This window comes from Dipodomys ordii, unplaced genomic scaffold (genome assembly GCF_000151885.1).
Source record: "Dipodomys ordii isolate 6190 unplaced genomic scaffold, Dord_2.0 Scaffold140, whole genome shotgun sequence".
Classification (NCBI taxonomy): Eukaryota; Metazoa; Chordata; class Mammalia; order Rodentia; family Heteromyidae; genus Dipodomys; species Dipodomys ordii.
In genome coordinates this window covers 83654-109375 of record NW_012267356.1, presented here as the reverse complement: position 1 = coordinate 109375, position 25722 = coordinate 83654, and the positions used below count along the sequence as shown (strand labels likewise).

Here is a 25722-nt window from a genome sequence, read left to right as displayed (position 1 = left end):
CAAAGCTGGAGTGCTCCCAGCTGGAGTGTTATCAGAGACTTCATTTCATGGTTTGGTCCTACAGGATTGTTGCCCCTCTCCTCCCAAGGAAATGCCAGATTTCCATAAACCATGACACTGTGGTGGACAAGGTTTAACTCAAATACTTGGTGGCTAAACAAGGAAAATATTCCCTAATCAAGAGCTCATTTAGAACAAGGAAAGAAAGACAACCACAGCATTTAAAGATAATTTATGTACATTTATGGCTTTATACAATTATAGCAAAGATTGTTCTTGTGTCTGTTAAGCACATCAGCATCATCAGGCACTTCTCAGAGAGTATTGGGCAGGGACGTGGAATCCTCACTGTTACTAAACTTGGTGGTGAAACTCGGGAAGATGTGACTCTACCCTGATCTAAGACTTACAAGGCCATCACTGGCCATGGTGCCAGGCTGTGGGCCTACCCCCGACCCCCCAGGAGGGATCAAGGCTACTTTGTTTGCAAAAACCACACTTTCAACTGAAAGATTACTCCCCAACTAAAACCACAAGAGAACCTTCTCCTTTAAAATCAGTTCTAAATTAGAAATTGTTAAGAGCTGAAACCAAGAAATTCAAGTTGTGTTTTAGGGGGTGGAATGAAGAGGATGGAGGAGAGCTCTGGTCTCATATATCCAGCAGTTGAACAAGTTCAAATTGTACACCTTTTGGAGATTGGTTTCCATTTTCATGTCCTTACCCTTTTCTTGGTGCATTCCATCAATTGATGGCTCACTGGGTTACAACATTTGCTAATTGGCCTAGACTTCTGTCAGTTTGTCAAAGCAAAACTTTCCAGGTAATACATCTATTATCTAAATATATTCCATACATCTCTATTACGGAAACAATACATCTTTATATTTAAAATATCTGAATAGCTCTATAATACAATATGTTTTTAATAACAGTACAAACCAGAGGAAATAAATCAAACAAGGCTGCATAGGTGATATCATTTGCACATTTCACAAAGCAATCCTGTACAATAATATACTAATTACTCCAGAAAGTCAGTATTCTTTATAGCAAAAGAACTCCCAGAGGCCCCATGATATTTGCTTTCAAGAAATGGGGACAAGGTAATGTTTGCTGGACTTCACTGAACCCACAATAGCTATCCACAATCTATGCTAGGATTTCAACACAAAGAAAATGGAGGTGGGGAAAGATGAAGAAGCATCTTCCTAAAGTCACACTATGAAGTAATGATACGACTTGGGCTGTGGTTGCCTCTGTGGTGGTAGTGCAGGAGCCCTGAGGCACCTTCTGTACTGGAGAAGCCATGATGTTGGAAGGAGGAAAGTGAGAGGACATGGGAAGAGAAGTGAGCGACAGGTTCTGACAACAAGCTCTATTCCATGGGCAGGAGGCTCTGCTGGGGGAACCAAGGCTTCTAAAAATGAGCGCTGATGATGGTTAAAACGTGGCTACTCAATAAATGTCTGCAACAGAAAAAGTCACAGTGGGAAGCTAAGGGCAGAGCTGTCTAATGTGGGAATTCTATCGGGAACACTTGTGTTCGTTTTTTTTTGTTGTTGTTGGTGGTGGTAGTGGTTGTGGGGTCTGAACTCAAGGCGAGCGCTCTACCGCTTGAGCCACAGTGCCACTTCCGGCTTTTTCTGCTTCTGTGGTGCTGAGGAATCAAACCCAGGGCCTCATGCATGCAAGGCAAGCGCTCTACCACTGAGCCACCTTCCCAGCCCAATACTTGTGTTCTTAACATGCAAGGAACAAGCCAACAGAGGCACAACTGCCACCCAAGAAAGAGCCAAAGTGGCACGGGGCCATGTGCAAAGAAGTCAGAGCCTACTAAAGAAGGCAGCAGCAACACTGCTACATACCTGTTCTTTTCAAAATCATGATGTTTGAGCGTTCCACTGAACTTGGAAACACTAATGGATGGAGTCCAGAGATAAAACCAATAAACCCATCTGTCAGTTACAGGTACCATTGAAGTATCAAACCCCAAAAGTCATTGTTTCTGGCTGCTAAAAGCCTAAGAAATCCTCAAATCCTTGATTTAAGCTTCCATTTTGAAACCAGTTCTAGTCCTCTTGGTAGCCATCTGTACTTTAATGAATACAAAGCACTCCACAAATCCCTGAAGTCCTGCTTTGAAATTTCCTCCTTCAAACTTTTCAGGGCAGAGGGGAGTGTGGGGATGGAGACTAGGGACTGACATGATTTTTCAGGGCAGAGCTACAAAACAATCTCTATCAGAAATAAAATCAAAGTGCAGAGGTATGACGGAAACTTTTAGTGAAGATCCACTGAAAAGAGGGTAAGCTGACCAAAACCCCCAGGTTAAACAAAGGAGTTTGAGATTCACCAGTCTCCCTCCATTCCTGATCTACAAACATGATGAGGCCTCCCAGAAACAACAATGTGACACGCGGGCATCAGAAGACCTGACACTATGTATGCAGTGCACACAGATCACAGGGAAAGAGAGCAGGTGGAAATTCTTTAAAATACATACATAAAAACATATTTTGCTCTTCTAAGTACGAAACGCGAAGTATTCATAACTATACATCACTTTCCTGCCCAAACAGGGCCAGAAACGTTAAGTATCCAAGTACTAATTACAACAATTTTAAAGATTAGTCAGAAACATCACCAAGTAGCATCCCAAAGTGTACAAACCAGTTAAGCACATATAAAAGTTAGTACTAATCCAGTTAGAAATACAAAAAAGAAAAAAGAAAAATATGAATGCTGTCCCCAGATACTTGTTTCCACAAATTTACAAGCAGACAATGTAACAAAGTAGACCCTAGTTTTAAGAAAAACATTACAATTCAGTTATCTATTCCAAAAATGATCTCAAGTCCCAACAATAACATCAAAAAATCATTTATCTGGAAATTAGAACCATTTTAAGTGTTTGTACAAATTTGCAAATAACAAAACAACTGACCAACAACAACAACAAAAATAGAAAAGACCTGTACAAGGCTGGCATGAACCATCCCCTCCCCCCTCCCCCCCAAAAAAAGTTTGACAGGTCCATTAATTCAGCAGATTGATTAACAGGCTACGTGGTTCTCATGTGAATCCTGTGGCAATATGAACAGGTCCAGAGCCGTTCAGTGAGGTTCAGAATGGAGATCTCAGTTCTTTGTGATTCATTTCTTCAGCAGAACACAGGTAGTACAAACCAGAGTTTAACTTAGCAAGACATGAGAGATCCATCACAGTATTACAAAAAGTATAAACTTTCCTTGGACCAAATGGATATTAAAAAAAAAAATCACAAATACAATTCCGTATCATCTACCATTTATATACAAAACTTGAAAAACACACCAGGATCTGAAAGTCTTTTCTGCAATTCTACGGTGTAGTGAGTTTGGCACTTCATTGTAATGAAATTTCCAATGGCACAGTCCTTATCTACAGCAGCACATAACCTGCAAACCTTGGGCAAACATCCTGTACAGGAAAAGTATCTTTGCTGCCAAGTCTGACGAAAGGGGAAAAAAAAAAAAGAAAAGAAAAGAAAAGAAAAGGAAGGATTTTTTCCCCTTTTTTTCTTTTTTAATCAAGAAAACTAAAAGGAGGGGTGTAAAGGGCATCTTTGGACTGCTTCTCTTCAGTTCTTGCGATCACGACAATTTGAAGCACTTTTAAGTGTAGCCTAGAGAAAACATACACACACATATATTGAAAAAATAGCAGAATTAATATCAATTCAACTTAATAAACTAGAGTGACAAGCATACTTGGGGGGATAGAGGGTGAAGAGCTAGAGCTTTATCAAATAGCTAGAAAATCAATTAATTGAGAAAATTCCATTTAAAAGTAAAGTCCTTCACCATTTCATTTGTATGCAACATATTCATTTCTTGAAGAGCTAGTAAAGAGATGCAGCTATCTAACTGTCCAAAGAAAATCTGTATAAGCTACCTTATAGTTAAGCTCAAAAGGAAAATCGATTAGCTGCAAAAAAAAAAAAAAAAAAAAAGGTGGAGAATAAATGATAAAAGAACTCTCTGCAAAGGGCACACAGGTGGTGCCAAAAAGGGGTCATCATGACAGACAGCTCATGGCAAAGTCATGTGCTCCTCTGAAAATTCTATTTTTCCAAAAGCCTTGCATCACTGGGGTAAGCTTACCTGCTCACTCACTCTTAGCCTGACACCCAACTGTGTGTCGTGGTCTTGACATTGTGTGGGAAGCTTTGGTTAGGCAACACATTGTCAAAGTTAAAATCCAAAGTGTCTCCATCCATGAGGTCATTCCGAATGATAGACTCCATGTCGCAGTCCAAGCGCTCAATAAACATGCCATCCAGGTCACTTGGGAGCTTCTCCTGGTGGAGGACCCCTGTCCTGCCATAGCCGTTGCAGCTGCTCACCGAGGAGTAGCCGCCCAGGGTGCTCATCTGCATGAGGTGAGGCGGAGGCACTTGTAAAGATGTCTTCAGTGGGGTCAGGCGGCTCAGACCAGAGGTGTGAGGCATGGTGCTCACTGTGTGGGGCAGGGCTCGCCCATTAACTGCGGATGTTTGCTGGCCATGGCCAGGGTGGGTGTGGGAGGTGGGATTCATTATTTTGTTATGAGATGCCTGGTTGCCATAGGCTGGCATGACTGAATTAGGACCCATCATCACATTCTGGCCCAGGACCCGGCTGTTGGGTTGGGCCACTCCAGGATCAACTGGTGACATCATGTCATTATGGGGAGGGGAGTCAGAAGTAAGTAACTCCTTTAAGAGTCCCGGTGCACAGTTAAACTGATTCAATCCTCCATAAGTCGATTTGCTGTCCTGAAGCGTTTGCATAGGCATCTGGGGCAAAGGGCTCATGCTGGATTGGCCGTACGTGTACTTTTGGTAATTTGGACTGGGTGAATTCAGACTGGTGTTGGGTGGCGCGAAGGAGTAGCATGGTGTCTGCTGCATCATGCCACCGGGCGAAGACTGGGTGGACACAGTTAATGATGTTGGCGATGAGAGAAGATTGAGATTATCCAGAAGGTTTTCCATGTTTTCAGGATTGCTGATCTCAGACAGGCTGGGGAGGGTGGAAGCCATCTTTGCGGCGGACGGTGGGTACACCAGCGAATGCACGTCCCCTTCTCCAAGATCATCCTGCTCGGTCATGATGGGCGAGAGTCTCCCGCTGATAGTGCTCGCGTTGGAGCTAGTACGAGGACGAAATGTGCTCCAGTTGTCAAAGTCATCATTGCTGTGAGAGCCTGGGCTTGCAGGCCATTTGGAAAACTGAGACCCAGGGCTATCCCCAGCACCCTCCTGGCCAGACTGAAGAGAAGCTTTTTTCTTGGCAGCTCGGCCTCGGCTCTTTGCAAATTTACTGTTGTTGTCCATGGACGCAGCTCTTCTCCTGGGGGATTTTCCACTCTTGCCTCCCTCTGGATTGAGCATCCACCAAGAACTTTTTCCAGTTCCTTCATTCTGCACACGAATGAACTTGCTGTGCAGAGACAGGTTATGGCGAATTGAATTCTGTAAAAAGAAAAAAAAAGTAACATTTAGAAATATATTGCTGTTCCGCCTGGAAAACTGCTACTCAACATGTGTTACATCGAAAATGGGTCAAATTTGAGTGAACAGTTATGATTGTTCTAAACCTATTACAAAAGATCTGGAGTCAGTGTAGGAGAAATCGTTATCTTAAAAATAGGATCCCTATCTTTCATTTGGCAAGCCCAATTATAAGCCATTTCTTTTCTACAGCTATATTTTATGGGGAAATTACAAGAACTGGTTTTAAGAGCACTAAAATTTTGTTCAGCTACAACGCTATAACAAATACTAATCAGTATTAAAGCACCATCAAAACCCCATTCGGATGCCCTTACTCCTAAAACAGACAATTCTTTTCAGATGAAGCACGCGTTAATTACACCAAGTGAGAAATTCTGTATTATTAGGCTCACATGATTTGGGGGGTGGAGTGAGGGAAGAGTGAAGAGTGATAAGGATATATTATATATTCCTAGTCAAGAATCAAAAGCTTGAAAACTAGCAAGACCCAAATTCATTTAAGAAAAAGAAAATGTTAAAGTCAAGAAGTACCTCTCTAACCCAGTATTATAGAATACCTTGTAACTGCATGAGCTTCCTTATGGGTTACACCTGGTCCAAAAAGAAAATGGGTAGAGAACCCAGTCTAAGATGTACTTCTCACTTCTATTTGGTGGGTGGGTTACGGGTAGGAGCCTGGACATATTACAACTATAGACTCACAATTGCAAATATTCGGAGGGAGAGAGAGCCCACAGTCCCTTAGTGTTCTGCTGCAGACAAGGCTATCCCACTGGGACTCTCCTGCTCAAGACACAGGCAAGACTTCTGATAAGTATCCTGGGGTATCATCTAAGAAAGAAGTGAGAAACACTCCTAGCTCCTTAGACGCAGGGTCTATTTATTCAACTCCCTCTGTCCTCCGGGACCTGATCCCAAGTCTGGGGGCTGTCCCTCAGGCTTGGCTTCTTCCGGGTGCAAGGATCAGCTCCTTCGGCATCCTGTGGCCCCTCTTGGACCACAAAAAGACTCTGGCTAGATTTGTGGTCACCTAGAGAGGCAGCCACAATGCCCACATCCTCATGCTACTGACATGGGAACAATGGTGCCCAAAGGCCAACCACTCCACTAGAGCAGAGCCTTGGAACAGTAGACGGGGCAGGGTGGGGTCCCACAGAACCCCAAGATCAGAGAAGGGATGGGATGAAAATCTTGCTTTCTGAAAGGAGTTAGTAACGCTGGAAGGACGCTCAACTAGTTAGAGCTGGGAAAAAAAATCTACATTTCATAATGTCCTCTGCCCAGGATTGCAACCCAGCCAAGTGACATGTCCGGGTCATACATAGCCCAACAGGAGCTTCTGGCTGATGCTAGACAGTTGTGTGGGCAAGTGACAATGGTGGTCTTTTATTTCTAAGACTTCCCTAATCTTTCCCATGATTCTTCCTAACTCCAGGTAGCTATGAAGGAAGGGGCAGGGGGAAGGGAGATTGAGCTCCATACAAGATTCCCCAAAGAGGCCCAGGACTACATTTCTCTCGAATCCTCTATCATTCTTGTTGAGGGTGCCAAAATTACATGGGGTGGTCACACATATACATATACATGTACATGTATACATACAGACACAGTGCCACAGCCTCATCTACTGTGTCCACAGATATTCAAACTCTCAATTCCTCCTTAAAAGCAACAGCCTGCCTGGGGTGGGCTGGAACACTGCCAAACACTATGACCCTGCACCCTGCCACACTGTCTACAGGCTGGAAGGCGGGAATTTTCACAATAATTCCATCATGACAGTTTTGTTCTTCGAACACAATAGACACACAGATAAGCTCCAATGAAACCTCGGGAGGACAGGAAGTTTGACTCCGGTCTCTGTCACATTTAGTTAATGATAAAGGGAGAGAAAGATCTTCCCAGATAGCAGCTTCCTGGTTGTCTTCACTAACAGGGCCGATGGGGGAGGGGTAAAGATTTAGAATACTCCACATGATTCTGTAAGACCACTAGCAAGTGCAGTGGGGGAGCATTTTTAACAAGAATGCAAAAGATACAATAAGGCAATCTTCAAAAAAAAAAAAAAGTTCAAGGTTACTAACTCAGTTGGGGTATATACTAACCTTAACCTATTTTTTTTTCTTTCCAAGTCATAGCAATCTCTTATTTATCAAAACATCGCACTACATATTTTTCTAAGAGGACATTTCAGGTCACCCAGAGTAACAGAGTTATCTACTAACTCTGCCAACAATTAAAAAAAAAAATTTTCCCCCCTGACAGGAAAAGGTTTGCTGTGCCGGGCTTGTTACATAAATTCCTGTTTTTCACACAGCCAGCAGGACATTAAAGCTCTGATAGCTCAAGTTTGGAGGGGTGACTTGTGAAAACACATGCTTTTATGACTGACCTGGAGTCCGCACTTTTCTCCACATGCCTCTGTGTACACCCATGCTGTCACGTGATGGGCTACCAGCCAGCACATTCTTAGGAAACCTGACCCAATAAGCTCCAGAAGCCCCAGACACGGACCTGCCATTTACGTGCTCCGTCTGTCGTTCTGCTCTTAAGACATTCTATTCTATCCGCTCCATAGACAGGATTCCAAGCTCCTTAAAGGGCAAGAAGACTAAGCTTTATAAATCCTAATCTCATAACCCCCAACAGCTGTTCTACAATACAAAACATATTTAATAAGTATCTTCTGGTTGATATCTAAAATATTACAAGGATACATAACATATTACACACATTTTGTCCCTCCATTCATAGACAACTCACGTCACCCACGTTTACGGCAATCCATTTTGTGCTAGGAAGCAAGGAAAGGCACAAGATGCAATTAAACACAGCTCCTGCCTCCCTGAAGTTTTCCATCTATATGGGAAGAGAACAGTCCATAAATACACACAGCAAAACAGTAGAGGACATCCATAGGACTGTGTAGGAACATTAGGGTAAAACTGACTGGTTTGGAAGTTTTTCTGCATGCTGCATGCTGGTGCTGAGGTCTAAATTCAAAACATTAAGTCAGATCAATTGTATAGTCTATGCATTTGCTATCCAGGAGCAATAGAATTCACAAGATGCTGCTGCTGAGCCCTGTGTGGGGACATCATTTTCTGCCTAGCGTGCTCAGCTCTGGACACAGGTGAAACACAGTGGAGACGTAGCAGCAAGTATCAAGGTCCGGCTGTTTCGAATGGCCAAAGTCTCCATTGTGGCTTTTTTTTTTTCTTTGTCAGTCATGGGGTTTGAACTCAGGGCCTGGGTACTATCCCTGTTTCACTCAAGGCTAGCACTTTACCACTTTGGAGCCACAGAGCCACTTCTGGTTTTCTGGGGGTTAAGTGGAGGCAAGACTCTCATAGACTTTCCCTGGCTTCAAACTGCCATCCTCAAATCTCAGCCTCCTGAGCAGTTAGGATTACAGGTCTGAGCCACCCAAGCCCCCACAGGAGTTTTTCGAAATGAGCTCTATTGAGCTATTCCTCCATGCAGCTAGAAGAGATTAGGGTCTGAAAAACTGCTCCCTACCCCAACACAGAAAAGCCATTTTGTACATGCCCTCCTCCTCGGAATGCCCTTAATCCTACAATCTAAAGCAATAGACAGCCAATGAAGTACATGAGGAAATCTTTACAACTTTAAAGTTTATCTCATTCTTGTAAAATTTATGTCCAAAGACATTATAAGTGTGTGCAATATGAATGGATTGTATAAACTGATTTGATACCCATGGTCTATTATAGACCCAATGGTCTATTATACATTTCTAGGAGCCTGAGATCCTAAAAAAACCAGGGGTACAGAACCAGCCATGAGTCAAGTCTAGGAAACTTTTGGTACCTCCCAGCAAAGTCTGAGTTGGAAAGATGACCTGGTCCTGCCCTCTGCTTGTAGCACCTAAGACCCTTATATTCTGAGAGCTAAGTGTGGTCTGATTCCTGGGCATCCTCCTTCATCCTGTGACTCCTGTCTTCAGACCTAAGATGGCATCTTGCTGGCACTCTAACCACTTGAGCCATGCCTCCAGTCTGGTCTTTTTGCTGGTTAAATGAAGCAAAAAGTCTCATAGACTTTTCTGCTGGGGCTGGCTTTGAACCTGAGTCCTATGATCTCAGCCTCCTGAGTAGCTAGGATTATAGTGAGAGTTACCAGTACCAGACTCAAAGCAAGGTTTTATGACCCTACTTGCAACACTACTGGGGTTAAGAAACCTACCACTTTGGATTCACCATCATTAAAAAGAATCAAAGTGACACACCAAAGTTGCCCATGTATGTACATTCAGGGAGCAGAAATAATTCTGTTTACTAGTCCACAAAACTCATTCTCTTCCTGAATGGGCGATAAATTTATATGCAATTTCCTTTTATTTTAGTGGGTTCCTCTTTATGGCAAGAAACCATAGCAGCTGAAGTGTGAAGTTCAGGTGTACACATCATCCCAGGAAAAGCTCCATATACAGAGGCTTTGGAGACTCATACAGAAAAACGGAAAGATCCCCAGAGATTCCAGGGGCCAAGAACTGCGACCTGCCTACAGAAAGGTGGGGGCACAGAAAAGGAAGGGGGAGACTTCTTATTAAAAGATTAGAACATATGACTAAATGGACTCGTTCTAAAAATCCTTTCAAAATGTTGGACAAACTAGACTTTTTTTTAAAAGCACTTTATCTAATTTCTGCGAACACTCTCTTGTGTGTAACTATTCTAAGACTCCCAGGGTAGCCTTGATTCCTTGCCCCTAGTTCTCTTTTGCTCTATCTCTTCCTCTAGCGATCATCACTTTCCACAAGTGAAAACAAACTAAAGAGAGAGCAGAAAAGTCTTTACTCCATAGACTTCCTATTAGGATTGCTCATAAAACAACCTTTAAGAAAAATCCAGTCTACATGCAAACAGAAGAAAAACATGTGACTTTTAGTCATTTTTGTTTTCACAAGTGATATCAATAGACACACTGTCAAAACAGCATGTAAGTTTGACTTAAAGAAGTGCTGGAGCAGAAGATCTGCTATGGACAGCTAATCCGCACACTTCAACCTGAGGCTCTCCCAAAGGGCTGCTGTCATTTCCCAGAATCCTCTCCTCTGTCTTGAATACCTTGCAGACTGCTCTGTTCACACTGAGGTCTTAGCATTTCTCCAGAGAACTGGAGACAAAGACTTGAGGCCTCATAAAACTGGAAGGCACTTGGAAGGTCATCTGGTCTGACACTGAGGCAATGACTCCCTAGACAAATCTAATCCATTGTGTAGATTCTCAAACCATTGTAGATACATCGGGCTCAACACCATTGTGTCTGACTCCAATCAAGCCAAAGGAAGTAAATGTGTCTACATTAAAGTAGCTTTCACTGAGCAAAGGATGTGGCAGAGTATACTGCCATGTAAAGCAGTGTCAAAAAGACAGCTCAAGACAGGCAAGAACTCGAGTGTATCATAAGAGGCCCACAAGTATCTGGAGATGCCTAGAGAGGAAGAACCCACACTGCCAGCCTTGACTGGGCCTTGATAAGTAAGTCACTCAATCCCACTGGGCTTCTGCTTTGTTTACATGTGTCAACAGCCATGAACATGAGGGCTAAGAGGGACCAGATAGCAGGGCATGCATGGAAGCACTCAGTCTATCACCTGGTTCAACATAAGGCAATGCACACTGGCTATTTTGTTATGTGAAGTAAAGGAATATATAAACAGGAATTTTTATGCCACTGTGAATGATTCCTACTTGATTAAGTCATTCATCACAAACTTCCTGTTTAACAGGCTTCCTCAAGCTTGTTTCCATGTTCTCACAGCTGAACTGTAATCTTTCATTTACAGAAAAATGTTTTCTCCCCCTTAGGAAGACTATAGATTAAAATTTGAGTGTTTAGCATATTGTGTTGGTTTTCTGGTGACCAGTGACAAAGCATGTCCGTGAGGTTGTTTAAGGAAAGGGAGATATACCAGAGTCAAGACAGATCTTCGATGGGATTGGTGACTCACAGGCACTCCTGACTCTTTATTTTACAGAGAATAAACCTAAAAAGAGTTCCCAAGAGTAGCGAGGGATGGGGAGTTCAAGAACAGAAGGTATTGCCAGAAAAAATGTTTGCTATGAAGAAACCAGGGATAGTGGTCGCACCATTGGCCATAAGACCTGGAGGAGGATGGTTCTGCCATGGAACAGAGGATGTTCCAAGCTTTGCCAGATCTTTATTAGCCAGAAAAATATTTCAGTCTCTTACTTCATACACGTAGGACTTAAGAAAATGCCTTTAGGGATGGAACAGAAAATGCACTTAATGATATTAATTATATCAAGCTGCTTCTCAGAAGGCAGTAATTTTTAAAATACAATGCTTTCTCTTTACTCTGAAATTTAAGTATGTACCATAGGAAAGTCCTGTTATAAAAGGAAGCTAGTTTTTAATCCTCAGAAAGTAAAAACCGCAAGTCTCCTGTGCCATCCATTCAATGCCAGGAATACCATTCAATGCTATATGCTCTGTGCACTATCAGAAATGACATACCTCAAAGACAAACCCCACCCCCTAAACAAACAAACAGGTGGGTTGAAATTAATGCAAGGATCTTTCTCTCTATTCCAGATCACTAGGCACTTACCAGAATCACTGCTTTTCTGTAACTCCTGTTTAAATTGTTAATATGAACCTCTATATGAGCAAAGACTAGAAAACAACACTTCATAGTCCTGGCTTAACACTGCCACACAAGCCACCTGGGCCTACTTTGCAATCAGTGTCATCACCTCTAGCTAATAAGGTCCCAATGGTAGACATTTACAAACTGAATTTCACTTAGCTAAACTTCTTTTAAATGCCTTCATCACTACCCCCTTTCCCTTCCATTATAATTTTAAGGGAATCTGGGGGGTACAGGGGATCCCCAAAGTAACCCAAAGGAGCTCTTCCTTGCTGAAATTTCAATTTAATTAACTGCCCCAGAGCACAGCAGACTCCCTTAACTGCCCTTGCCAAGTGGCTGTTTCAGACACGTAGGCCTCACCATGAGAATATTAAGAAGAAACTCATTTGTTGCTAAAGTGATTCTGCAGTTTCCTAATGAAAATCTTCGTCTATTTTATAGGCAATACCATTTTTCTCTAATCTGCAATGGCTATAAACAAGACAATTAACCACCTTACCTATTTGGCTACCATAAGAATAAGGCAAAACAGAACAAAAACCAAAAACAAACAGCACATTAGAATCCATTCTCTTCTGATAAACACCTTAAATCAGGCTTAAAATGAAAACACAGAACATCAACAGTTGGATTAGTTTTAAACCTCTCTAAAACTTTAAAGGACTAAAGTGAACGTTAAGGTATTTTGTCAGATGAGCCCTATTTATTCTGTTTATGTTATGTATTTTTTCAAGATGAGTGCCGTAAATTGCTTACAAAACCCAAAGACAAATGTGATGGACACAGAGATCACTGGAACTTTGACACACTAATCTCTCCAGAGCCAATATCTGGAAAAACATTGCACTCAATGGATGTTCCACCTAGAACGGTCTGGGAAATCTAGAGAAGACTTAATCCACTGGATACATAGTCTATTTAACTAAGAACTGTTAACTCACAGTAAATAGAATAAAGATGAAAGTACAAAGTCTAGGCTTACTTGCTTTTTCTTATTTGAGGACCTAGATATGATCAACAGATATGATATTATTTATAGAATGGTCACCAAATTGCCATAAAGTATAACAAGCAGAATTGCACATTATTTACAATGTAAGATCTTTCCTGCTGTGTTTATACATAGCCTTCACATAAGCTTATCTGTTGTTCTTCAGGAAATCACAAACATAATATCTATGCGAACATTGCGGGGGGGCGGGGGGGCGGGGGGGAGGTACTACTTTCTCCAAATTCTTAAAAAAAAAAAAAAACTTGTCTCAAATCAGATACGTATCAAAACTCACTGGCTGACTCAATGTTAAGGAGCACTACTGAGGCACAGGACTGAACTGAAGCAAACCCCCCTCCCCTTGCAAATGGGAGACTACACCCAAGGGTCAAGGCTGTTCCTGGGCTTCCCAGAGGTCTAAAGGATGGATACAGCTAAGTAGATGGTGTCAATCTTACTCTGAGACCCAGGTTAACAGCCCCACTCTCCGCAACTCCTTCCAAACCAGCCTACCAGAAACTCAGTCCTCTTAGGATCCAAAAGACTTGCAAACAAATGTTTCCACAATGTTACTTGCATTAAGTTTTCTGAAGGTCTACAACTCCCAGAGCCCTTAAAGCCCACCACAATGGGAAACCAGGACTTCCTACTTGTCTTTGTACAACCCACATTTCTACCTCTGAAAACTAAACTAAAGAGAAAAGAACAAACTAGGTGGTACTGCATCAAGCTGGTCTTGAGCCAAGTAGACCACCCCAGGAGAGGGTACCTCTCCAAGACATGGGCTAACTGGTCCCAGAAAACCTTATTTTTGTTTGGTTGTGGGGCCTTAACTCGTGGTCTGGGCGCTGTCCCTGAGCTCTTTTGCTCAAGGCTAGCACTCTACCATTTTGAGCCACAGTGCTACTTCTGGCTTTCTGGTGGTTAATTGGAGATACAAGTCTCGCAGACTTTACTGACTGGGCTGGCCTTGAACCAGGATCCTCAGATCTCAGCCTCCTGAGTAGCTAAGATTATGGCCATGAGCCACCAGCACCTAGCCCCAAAAACTTTATATAGCCATCCCACCATGAATTATTTGGGCTTTGGAAAAAAAGGGAAAAGGCTCTCTGAACCACCTACGAGCTTCAACTTGAAGGCCTGGCAAATCTTTATTATCTAGCAGTTTCCCTTGTAGTGTGTGCCAGCACTAGGACTTCAGCTCAGGGTGCTCTTGCTTAGCCTTTTTTGCTCAAGGATGACACTTTACCACTTGAGCCACAGCTCTACTTCTGGGTTGTTTTTTGTTTGTTTTGTTTTGTTTTTTTTTTTTTGCCAGTTAATTGGAAATAAGGAATCTCATGGAATTTCCTGCCTGGCTTTCAAATCACAGCCTCCTGAGTAGCTAGGATTACAGGTGTGAGCCACCAGCACTAACTGTATTTGACATTTTACTCTTAAAACTAGATCTTGAAGCCACCCATGTCTTATTTTAGAAACACAAACAGTATTTTAATAATGAATTAGGAGTACAAAACTGTCTTTATAAGCTAACAAAGGAAGAATGAATGAAAGGTGGAATTAATCATTTCTTATGATTTCAAAACCAGCAGGAAATTAGGAAGTTTCACACAATTTGATAATTAGTGATGATACATCTTCAAACTTTTGGAATTTTACTTCTCATTGTTTTCAGTGTTATCACTTTGAACTTCCTTCAAAAGGAAACCGAAGAGCAACTATGGTGGCTGGAATGTTGCTACATGGTACAATTTTTAGCAATTTTTTCAAAGCCATGTTCAAGGATATTTCAAATTATGGTTTTCCATCACTGAGGATGCGTGTGCATGAGAATTAGGTCACAAACTGTGAACATGAACCTGAGTTGTATGATGGCCTGGGTCTTCACAGCATGCAACCAAAAGGTGTACCATGAATATTAAGTGAGACGACTTAGAAAACACAAAGCATACTATAAATGTAAAAACATTGTCAATTCAATGGTAGAGATTTCTTCAGAAATGTAAGGTGTTCTAAAACAAAATCCCAAGGTTTTCTAGACTAGTTGATGTTGTTGTTACAGATATTTAAACAACTAAGACATGAACAGTAAGCTCTGCCTAACAGATCACTTCAGCTAGCAACTCCCCTTCAAAGTCCACTTTTCTCTAAACAAACATGTTGATTGGCACAGCAATTTATTTTCTTTACGTTTATGGCTGTGAAGAGTAATTAATTTAGTCAAATTAAATTCAGATTGTACTGGATGGTTCACAATGGTTTCTGACTGGAAAAAAAAATAAAAACTTAAGACAATCATTCTTCAGTGGGACCCACCATCCCTACATAAATTTTATAGTTTAATTAATATCAGTCATGCATTTCTTTTCTTGTTTTTGTTTAGAATACAATTTATTTTAAAATATTACAAAAATTTCTAAGGAATATATGGACATTGAAAGAAACCAATCCCAGAGAATAGTACCAATCATGCATTTCAATCAATTAGTTTATGAAGATAGATACTGATAAACTACATAATCATTCTAGCCCTCAAAGTAGCTATAAATCAAGGTAGGAATATACATTCTTTACTAGCATTTTTTAAGTTATTTAGCTGTTTACACATATGCCTGACAGTTCCAGAAGCAGCATGTGGCGAACTAGGGCCAGGACACAATATGTTTGTTCTGGTTGGTTCTGCCCAAGCGGGTGCCAGAACCAAGGTGGGGGTGGGGCAAGAAGACTGCTAGACCCAGATTAGATCATTTTTATTAGGAACAGAAGTATTTGGGTTTTTTACCTTCTTTTGGGGAGGGAGGGATCCTGGGGTTGGGATTCAGGGCCTTTGCCTTAGCCAGGAAATTTTTAAATATGTATGTTATCTTCAACTCTTACAACCACAAAAAAATTCTCGTGGTATATAAAAAGTATCTGCTAAGGTTTGCTTCCCAAAGGTTGGTGAGCTGGAAGTCTGGTCCCCAGTGCGCAGGTATTGAGAAGCAGTGAAACTTTGGTCAAGCACCATGGAATGGATAAGGAGGCAATCTGGCCTCTCCTGAACTCTGCTTCTTCTGGTCTGCCATCTGCCTGCTCCACACTCTCACCACTCACTCACAACTCTCCCAGGCATTCCCATCGTGATACCATCTACCAAGGGTCCCTAGCAGCCAAGAAGCCCTCACCAAAAACTGACATCATACTGTGTGGAATTTCTAGCCATGGGAATTTGAAGCCTTCTTGTCTTGGTACTTTATTCCACCTCCACTATTTTGTTATAACAACACAAAACAGACCACTGTCTTTGGTATTTATCTTTCATTTCCTTTCTTGCTCAACAGAATTTAGCCACAGCTTATATCAAAAAGAGGGATTCTAGACACAAGTTATCAGTCAGGAGTTAACTCTAAAAGCTATGCACAAACAGTTTTATGCTTTATATGACACTTGGTTGTTTTGAAACTCACAAGCTATCTTTGATTTTTTTTTTTTAAATAACCAGGTAGGCAAGACACTGGAGCAGGAACATTTGCTTTAAAAACAAAAAATTTTAAAGTCTTCTCCCATGAAGTATACTTTGTCCTCATTCATTTTACCCACTGTTTTATACATTTGGCATAAAATTTTGGTTCTTACATCTTGATGGTTTATTTTTGTTTCTTGAGGTCTTGTGTGTCTAGGCTTGACCATAACACCTTTCAAGTTGTTTTGAAAGGCTGAAAGGAAATTAACAATGTAACCATGGCGTATTCAACATAAACATGGATAAAGTAACAACAGATTACTCACAACTTACTCAATACTTTGAGAGGTGTATGAAGAGAATCCAGGGCTGAGAATGATACATGGCTAACCTTCAGGGAAGTGGGGCTGAACAACCCCATACATGGCACATGCAGGCAAGAAGCATCAACTCCAGAAACTATTTCTGAAGGACTGATCTGGGCCTCCATCAGAATGCTATTATAAAAAGAGGTAGGCCTTAGGGTGTGGGACTCAAGTGGTAAAGCACTTGCTCTATCTAGCAAAAGCCACTTTTGGGAAATGCTGTCCAAATAGCAAGACGATGGCCAAAGCGTACAAGCCCCCGCCTAACTTAATCCTTGCATGTATGACTTGTGACAAATTTTGTATCAACTTTCAGGTTTATAAAATGGGAAGAAGAAAAAAAAAACTGTCCTGACTGCTTCACAGAGAGGTTATAACAGATCTATCTCAAAAAGCATGAAGTAGGAGTCTTTTACTTCCCATTTCCTATATGGAAGCAGGCAATGTTTCCTCCTCCTCCCCCCGCCTCGCATTTCTCCTTACTTTAATACTGATCTACTAAAGTAAATCCTTGCTAAAATTTTTTTAAAGTATAAAATGCTTTATAAGCCATATGAGTACAGCATCTGTGTGTGTGTGTGTGTGTCACCCAAGTTACCCCAAGCTTCCTACCAAAGAACACACCTGTGCTAGGTGTCAGCCCAGAAGGTCCATGGGACATAAAGGTAATATGATGACATGGTATCCCAGAGCTAGCTCTAAACAATGGAGGAGGCAGATGCGCCAAGCCAGGTTAGACCACTCAGTATAAAGCAGGACCCACAGTCAATCTTTCCCACACCCCAGACACTGACAGTTAATACCAGTATCTTCAACAAGACACACAGTTATGAGGGGAGAATGGACCAAACTTCCTTCACTACCTTAAATGATAGTTTGAGAGGAAGGAAGGCAGGCCCCATACAGGAAGGAACAAGAAAAGATGGGGAAGGGAAGATGGGAGTGTTTTAGGCTAAGTTGCTGAGAAGGCAACAGAATGACAACAAAAGAATGAGGCTTTTTCCAAGACACGTAAAAAGCTTTTTAAAAGAAAGTTTTTTTGAGCTTTGACTGCGACATTGCTCTTCACACTAGTAACTGTGACGCTAGTCCAACAACAGCTTTTCGGGTTATGGAAACTGACCTGGAATACAGAAACCTGCACAAAGGCTTTCCCTACTAGCATACATGTAGTAGACTACTGGCTAAAACAGCAGCAAGGACTAGACATTTTCTAAATGTCTGACCACGGACAACCCTGACACATCCAAAGCCTCTATGACATGCTACTTGTAACTAAAATGAACGAGGTGTGTGTCTTTAGTAGGCATGTTCCTGTAAATTATTTACTCATTGCCATGAATGCAATGAGGTTTTGATTTCTAGTTTACCTGTCAGATGCTATCTCCTTCTGTTGTGAAAGTAGCTGTGTACTTTTATGGGCAGAATACATTGGCAGAGTAAAATTTTTTTTAAACTATGGCTTTCGCACTTTTGAGAAAAATAAAGAGTTCTGAGCAAGTAGAATAAGCAAATGATACACACTATATTATATATACATATATATGTGGATGTAAACAAATATGTATGCATATATTTATATAACCAATTAAGAATTTGCAATTTTCTTGAAAATTACATCTTAGAATTTTATTTTTCCAAGAAAAAGTAGATCTACCCTTAAGTAAGATGGGGCAAAGTCAAGCTAACAAAATCCACATTAGATGTAGACAAATCCTACATAGTGCTGAGAAACATGGATTTTGTTTGACAAATAAGGCAGGATGCTGGCCCAACTGAGCCATTTTAACTAGGCTTCAACCTCTATTTGCAAAATAGGATAGCAACTGCCATCCCAAATGGTTTCCATAAGGATTAGAATCCAATGATCCTGCAATGTGGACAAATATTCAACAAAACTGGTAGGTAGAAATCTCCAAACGAGGGTCTAGCCCCAACTCCAGGTGAGGCACACTCCTGATCTCATGTCATCTCCCCTGCATTCACTAGAAGACCTAGCACTGGTGTGCTCTTCAGGCAAAAAACACCCAGTGCACTGGTACTTAATGTTTATGTGACCTTTATTAGAAGTAGAAACAAATGATGCTCTCATTTGAAGATTAAAGTCATGCAGGATACAATGGAGCAAAGGAAGTATGGAAGCCCCTGACCTCTCATGGCATGCTCAAAGATATGTCAGGACAAAACAAGGCTCCAAGAATATTTCCAGCGCACCTCTCAGCACCCAGCTATGCACGTGGATACCTGATGTCTTCATTGGGTACATGGGACTTCTTGGCCAGGGCACCACCATTTTTTTGGCCAGTCCTGGGGCTTGAACTCAGGGCCTGAGCACTGTCCCTGAGCCTCTGTGCTCAAGGCTAGCACTCTACCACTTGAGCTACAGCTCCACTTTCAGCTTTTTCTGTTCATGTAGTACTGAGGAATTGAACCCAGGACTTCATGCATGTTAGGCAAGCACTCTACCATTAAGCCACATTCCCAGTCCGGGTATCACCATTTTTAATTCCACTAGATGCATAATGGGATAAACAAAAACAATCCAACAAAAAAAGAACAAAATAAAACCAAAGGTTGGTGTTTTCTTGGAAAATTCAGATTCCGCCTTCAGCTTTTGCAGGGTGCCACCCAGAGCAACTTGGAGCCACCCTGGAAATCATGGCCAAGTTTCTGGCTCTTCTTCCCCTTTCCTGGATAACACTGAGGAAACTGCTAGAAAAGCAAAACACAGACCTGCAATACCCTTTCTGCTGAGTGCTGAAATGCATGCCTTCACCTTGGAGAAGGTGCAGAGGACTACATTCATCTAATTCCAGACAGTAGTACCAATTTGTGTTTAAACTGGAAAACCAGCTGCTCCAGGATCAGTCATCCTTTTATGATCAACACAACTTTAATTAGCCCCATCTGCTTCCTGTTGTAAGCCACATATCTTAACTTTCACCTGTTTGTACTGAACTGGGGCAACCCATACCCATAGTAAGTAGAAATAACTTTTCTTACAACATACAATAAATTCTCATTAAAGTAACAAGTGGGCTGTTCAAAATAAAGCATGATTCAAACCAACAGTATTTCCCATAAGTGACAATACTTTAAGACTAAAAAATTCAACTAAAATGCTTTCCCACCCACTTCCTGCTTTTTTCTTTTTCTTTTTTTCTATTGAGGTTTTTGAGCTGTCTGGCTTCAGTTTCCTGACTTTACTGCTAAGTATGGGCTGTGACAGGTTATGTAACACCCATGAGCAAATCTCAAAAAATGCTGACTTTTTTGCAAAGAAAATCAGAATTGCAGAATATTTACATTAAATGATAACGCTTATGTTACATTATTGTAATTGGAAGGGGGCAATCATAGACAAGGTTTACGAACCCACATCTGTCAGCCCAGCCACGGGTCAAACTAGGCAGGCAGGTACCCTCAGGACACTAACTGAATCGGTGGCTGCCTGGGGGGGCGTAGTTAGGTTATTTATTTTTAGTAAGAGTGGCATTTGTTAAAACTATGAGGTACAATATAGGTACTAAATATATTAGCCTCTGATCTTTTCTGGAAGGTTGGAATATTTTATATAGTTGTAAGAAAGGGACAAATAATCAGAAGTCAACAAAGAAGATGAGCTAGCTGCCTCCATTTTTTGAGACCAACACACTCACACACATGCCTGATTGGTGGGGTAGCACTGTATATGGCTTGAAAACTGCTCTCTGACTGATTCTATCTCCAAAACTCTTCCTTTTTCAAACTGACCAAAACAACCCACAAGCCTCTGGGACAGGGATTCTGGTGCTCACTGCTCATCTGGTAACTCTAGTCATTTACCTGAGATGTAAATATCATTTCAATGAGCCAAAAGAAACCAGAATTGTATTTTGTTTACAGAGTTAGAGATTGAACCCGAGACCTCAAACATGCTAAGTAAGCATTTTACCATTGGCCAGCCAGATTTATCCTCCTGCTATTAACAAGCCCAATAACCAAATACATCAAATCAACCTACTTTGCTGAGATAGATGAATATTTAACCACCAATCAACAGTAATGGTTAGAATGTTCTAGAAAAGTTTCAACTCTTAGGATTCAACAGGTATAAAATGGGCTTAGGGATCAGTATTAAAGCAGTTTAGGAACTTAGACTGCTTTCAAATCTAAGATTCTTTTTAGTTGTCATATTCTAAGAAAAGATACCAACCATATTATCTCTATGATTCCTTAGGCTTCAAAAGGAAAAACGTGAAATTCCAGCACATTCCTAACCAGATACTTATGATATAGTAAGTCAAGTTTGAAAAACTTAGATTTAGTGGTACTTTTGGTAGTTAACACCAAATAATAACAAAAGGCAAGCCATTAGTTGTTTAAGAAAATACTTCCTCGAAATATAATGAGGAGGTTATGAATAAAACTAGTTGGTTCCAATCCCAATTTTTACATCATCATTGTTTTTCAGAAAGAAAAGCAGAAAGGGCATTAGTGAATGAGCAATGTCAAGTACACCTTCCAATTTCCTGGAATTTTCCTCCCCCGCTTTCCTTTAATATACAGTATTTCCTTTAAACAGTGCTAACTTCACAATAGAGGTTGGGAAAGATTGCTGCTCCATACAGCAACAGATAGGCCAGGGCCTCCGTGGGAGGAAAGCTATCTCAACCAGACAGCACCTGTTTCCACCACTCCAGCTTTGCAGAGCATGGGTAACACTTTTCATCAGACACAGCATCTAAAATTCCTTACATTTCGGACAACCCATCTTCCCCTCAGGGTAGAACAGAATTCATATTTACGCTGAGGAAATGAAAAGCAATATGCATTTTCCCAGCACCAGTAGGTCAGGTGAGTCTGACTCAGGTTAAATTGGGAGGAAAGGAGCAAGAAATCTTATCCAGGAAAAGTGACCCAACCTAACAGCTGCCCACTTCAACGACTGAAACAAAACCTACGTGTTGGGCTCCATCTTGACTAGACCGTAACATTGGGACTTAAGAAGGCAACTGTCTTTAGGGGCTGTGTTTAATTTATTCCAGGCTTGGGATCGATCTGGACAGAGACTAATTTAACTGTTCCATCTAAATCCTTCAGTATGTCTCCAAGTGGACTGTGGGCCAATCTTCTACCTATAGATACATCTGCTTTTCCTGTAGTTCCAGGGCAGTTGTTGGGACAGGAAAGTCTTTAAAGAATGAGCAAAAACTCTAGATTACACACAACTCACAAAGTACAAATATAAAGGGTCACAGCAATATTTTTCATGAATGAACTAGAGCAGCAGAGTATGTGTGTGTGTGTATGTGTATGTGTGCATGCATGCATGCATGAATACTGAATCATACGGTAAAGCATATTTCTCGCTGTGCCTAAGGCTTGGAAGAAAATGAAATAGCTACAGAAACAGAAGGGACTACTTCCTGCAGGATATGCTTTTACTAAGAAAGGTTCAAGGACAAAGGCCCAATATGACAGCACAGCCTAATCCCCACTGTGCTACCACATGGCCATCCTCTGCCAAGATGTATGGCAGCCTCTGTGAAACACATGATTCTCTTGATCATGGGCAGAACAGAGTGGTTCACGAATGGCTGTGCAGTACCTTATCTGTCAATAAACAAGTGCTATAGTTCAGCCCCCCCCCCAATTCATGTAGGAAGCTTAATTCTCAAAGTTTTATGTTAATGGAATCTCACAGTGATGTTTACAGATGAGGCCTCTCTTTGGGAGGTGACAAGGTCAGATCAATGGGGTAGAGACCCCCATGAACACTGACTCCTGGTAGTTTTACAAGACAGGGAGAAGGGAAATACACACTGACTTACACACATTCTCCTACAGTGATGTAATGTAGCTGAGGAAGTGCCCCCTCACCACACCTGCAAAATACTTCTTAGATGACTAGCCTCTAACAGTGTGAACTAAATAGATTTTCCTTTCTTGTTTGATGAGGGGACAGGGGGTGGGGGTCAGGGGACTTGAACTCAGGGTCTAGGTGCTGTTTTGCTCAAGGCTAGTGCTCTACCACTTTAAGCTACAGCTCCACTTCAGTGGTTCATTGGCGATAAGAGACTCATGGATTTTCCTGCCTGAGCTGGCTTTGAACCACAATCCTCAGATCTCACCCTCCTGACTAACTAGGGTTACAGGTATGAGCCACCAGTGCCTGGCTCTCTTTTCCTTATAAAGCACTCTGCTTCTTATATTTTATCATAATAAAATGCTGAATCATAAACGAGTAAGTTGTTTTGCTTATTGACAAAATGAACATGACAAATCTCCACAAGATATAATTTCAAAGAAATACTATGTAAACCCTCATCTAGACAAGGACTATCTCCCCTTTCAGTGGGTGCGGAAGTTGCTGGCCTGCAGAATCAGTACAAGAGAACTAGGACTCAGGAAAGCAGGAAAAAATAAATTTACATTATGTTTATAGCTGAGCAAAAGAGACACATTGAACAGTCCCCTACTGGAAACACTGCTGAAGTGTTTTTAAACTGAAGATTATACCGCCACTTAAGATATTTTTTTCTCTCTGCTATTTTGCCCAGCATATTACAAAACTGAATCTAGGACTGAAATAGCAGATTGCCTCAAGAGCAAATGACAATATTTGTACCAGAAATGCTGGCAACCGGCAGCACAGATGGGTTTCTGCACACCAATCTTCAAACTGGGGTTCCAAGAATAACTCCACCTACTGCACCCATGTTAAATTGCTGAATCCCAAGTCAGAAGGGCTCATTATTCCATATTTCTCCCCACCACCTTCTCCCTGAAGGCACGTGTACCTGTCTGACCTCCTCTGCCTAGGAAGGGCTGAACACAAAGAAAAAGAAGCAGAGGAGAAACCAGCAAGCAGTAGGCATCAACAAATTATCCACAAGAGGAAGGAACACAAGAGTGGCCACTGCAAGGCCAGAGAAGCCCAACAGGTATTCGGAGTTTTTAATTTTCTAGAAGTAGAGCAGTGGCTCACATGGTATAGCACAGTCATGAGCAAAGAAACCAAGTAAGTAAGAGCATGAGGCCCTGATTCAAGATATCAAAGATTAAACCTAAATTGACCAAAGGTTAGGGACTGGGGCAATTTTTTATTTCAATAAATGTTCATTTAACCTACAGAAGCTAAAAAGTAGAGAGTTCATCTTTTGTATTTCCTCTTCAAATGGTATGTGTAGGGTTCTCCTCAGACAGACTGGCTATAATTGCCTGGACTACAACATAAAGACTAAATGATTGTGTGTACAAAGTGAATCTGCTCATTCATTATATTAACAAGCTTTGATTCATCTGAATCTGAAAACACCCAATGATGCCAAGTGAAACAAAATTTCACATCTATCTTTCTTTCCCCGTTGAGTGGGGAGGAAAATGGTGAAAATAGGGTGGATAACCTTTCTGCCAAACTCCACTATCCCAAACAAACAAACACTCAATACACCCCCAAGTCCAAGAAAAAAATATTTTAAAGGTGTAGACTACCTCTTCACATCCTGTGCACTATCTATAAGGGTATTTGTGAGATACACACATGTATGTGTGTGTCTGTGTGTGTCTGTATGTATGCAGTGGGGGGGGGGGGGAATGAGAATTAATCCAAGCAAAAAAAAATCACCATAAGATTAGCCCACTTGAAGGAAGCAGTTATCTCCTCAACTCACACTAATAAAAGACCCCAACTATGGAAGGATTAACATCGTGAAAATGGCTATACTGCCAAGGCTATATGCAAATTCAATGGGATACCTTTCAATATCCCAACCTCATTCTTCAATGAAATAGAATTAGCAATCCAAAAATTCATATGGAACAATAAAAGAACCTGAATAGCAAAAACAACCCTTAGCAGAAAGAACGGTGCTGGAGGAATATCAATACCAAATTTCAAACTCTACTACAAAGACATAGTAATCAAAACAGCTTGGTACTGGCACAAGAACAGACCTGAGGACCAATGGAATAGAACTGAAGACCCAGAAATGAACCCACAGACCTACAGCCACCTAATCTTTGATAAGGGAGCTAAAAAAAGATCGGAAGAAAGAAAGCCTCTTCAGTAAATGGTGCTGGCGAAATCTTGGTTAAACTCCTTATATATCATCCTGTACCAGAATCAACTCCAAATGGATCAAAGACCTCAAAGTCAAAGCAGATACCCTGAAAATATTACAGGAAGCAAGAGGAGAAGTTCTAGGGCTCCTTGGCACACACCAAAATTTTCTTAATAGAGACCCAGAAACACAACAAATCAAAGAAAGGTTGGACAAATGGGATTACATGAAACTGCAAAGCTCCTGCATGGCAAAGGACATAGCTAGCAAGATAAATAGAAAGCCCATGCGTTGGGAGATCTTCACTAGCCATATAATGAACAAGGATCTCATATCTAAAATATACTTAGAACTCAAAAAATTAAATCTCCAACAACAAATCCTCAAAAAAACTAATAAGTGGGCTAAAGATTTAAAGAGAGACTTCTTTGAAGAGGAAATAAGAATGGCCAATAGACACATGAAGAAATGCTCAACTTCTCCAGCCATAAAAGAAATGCAAATCAAAATAACATTAAGATTCCACCTCACCCCAGTTAGAATGGCTAGAATCAAGAAATCTAGTAACAGATGCTGGAGGGGATGTGGACAAAAGGGAACCCGACTACACTGTTGGTGGGAGTGTAAACTTGTTCAAACACTCTGGAAAGCAGTATGGAGGTTCTCAAAGACTATACATAGTGCCCCCCTCCCCTATGAC

At 41.3% G+C, this 25722-nt stretch overlaps 1 protein-coding gene across 1 annotated transcript in view; it reads right to left on the bottom strand.

Moving 5' to 3' along the window:
* Positions 1 to 2867: 2867 nt before the first annotated feature.
* The window catches only part of Foxo1 (forkhead box O1), a gene marked incomplete at its 5' end in the record, with an annotated part of 92012 nt that continues 69157 nt past the window's right edge, over positions 2868 to 25722 (bottom strand). Inside the window, 2 exons of the mRNA XM_013031445.1 lie at positions 2868 to 3667; positions 4146 to 5497. Of these exons, the coding sequence (XP_012886899.1) occupies positions 4160 to 5497 (1338 nt within the window). The remainder of the gene's footprint in view (positions 3668 to 4145; positions 5498 to 25722) is intronic.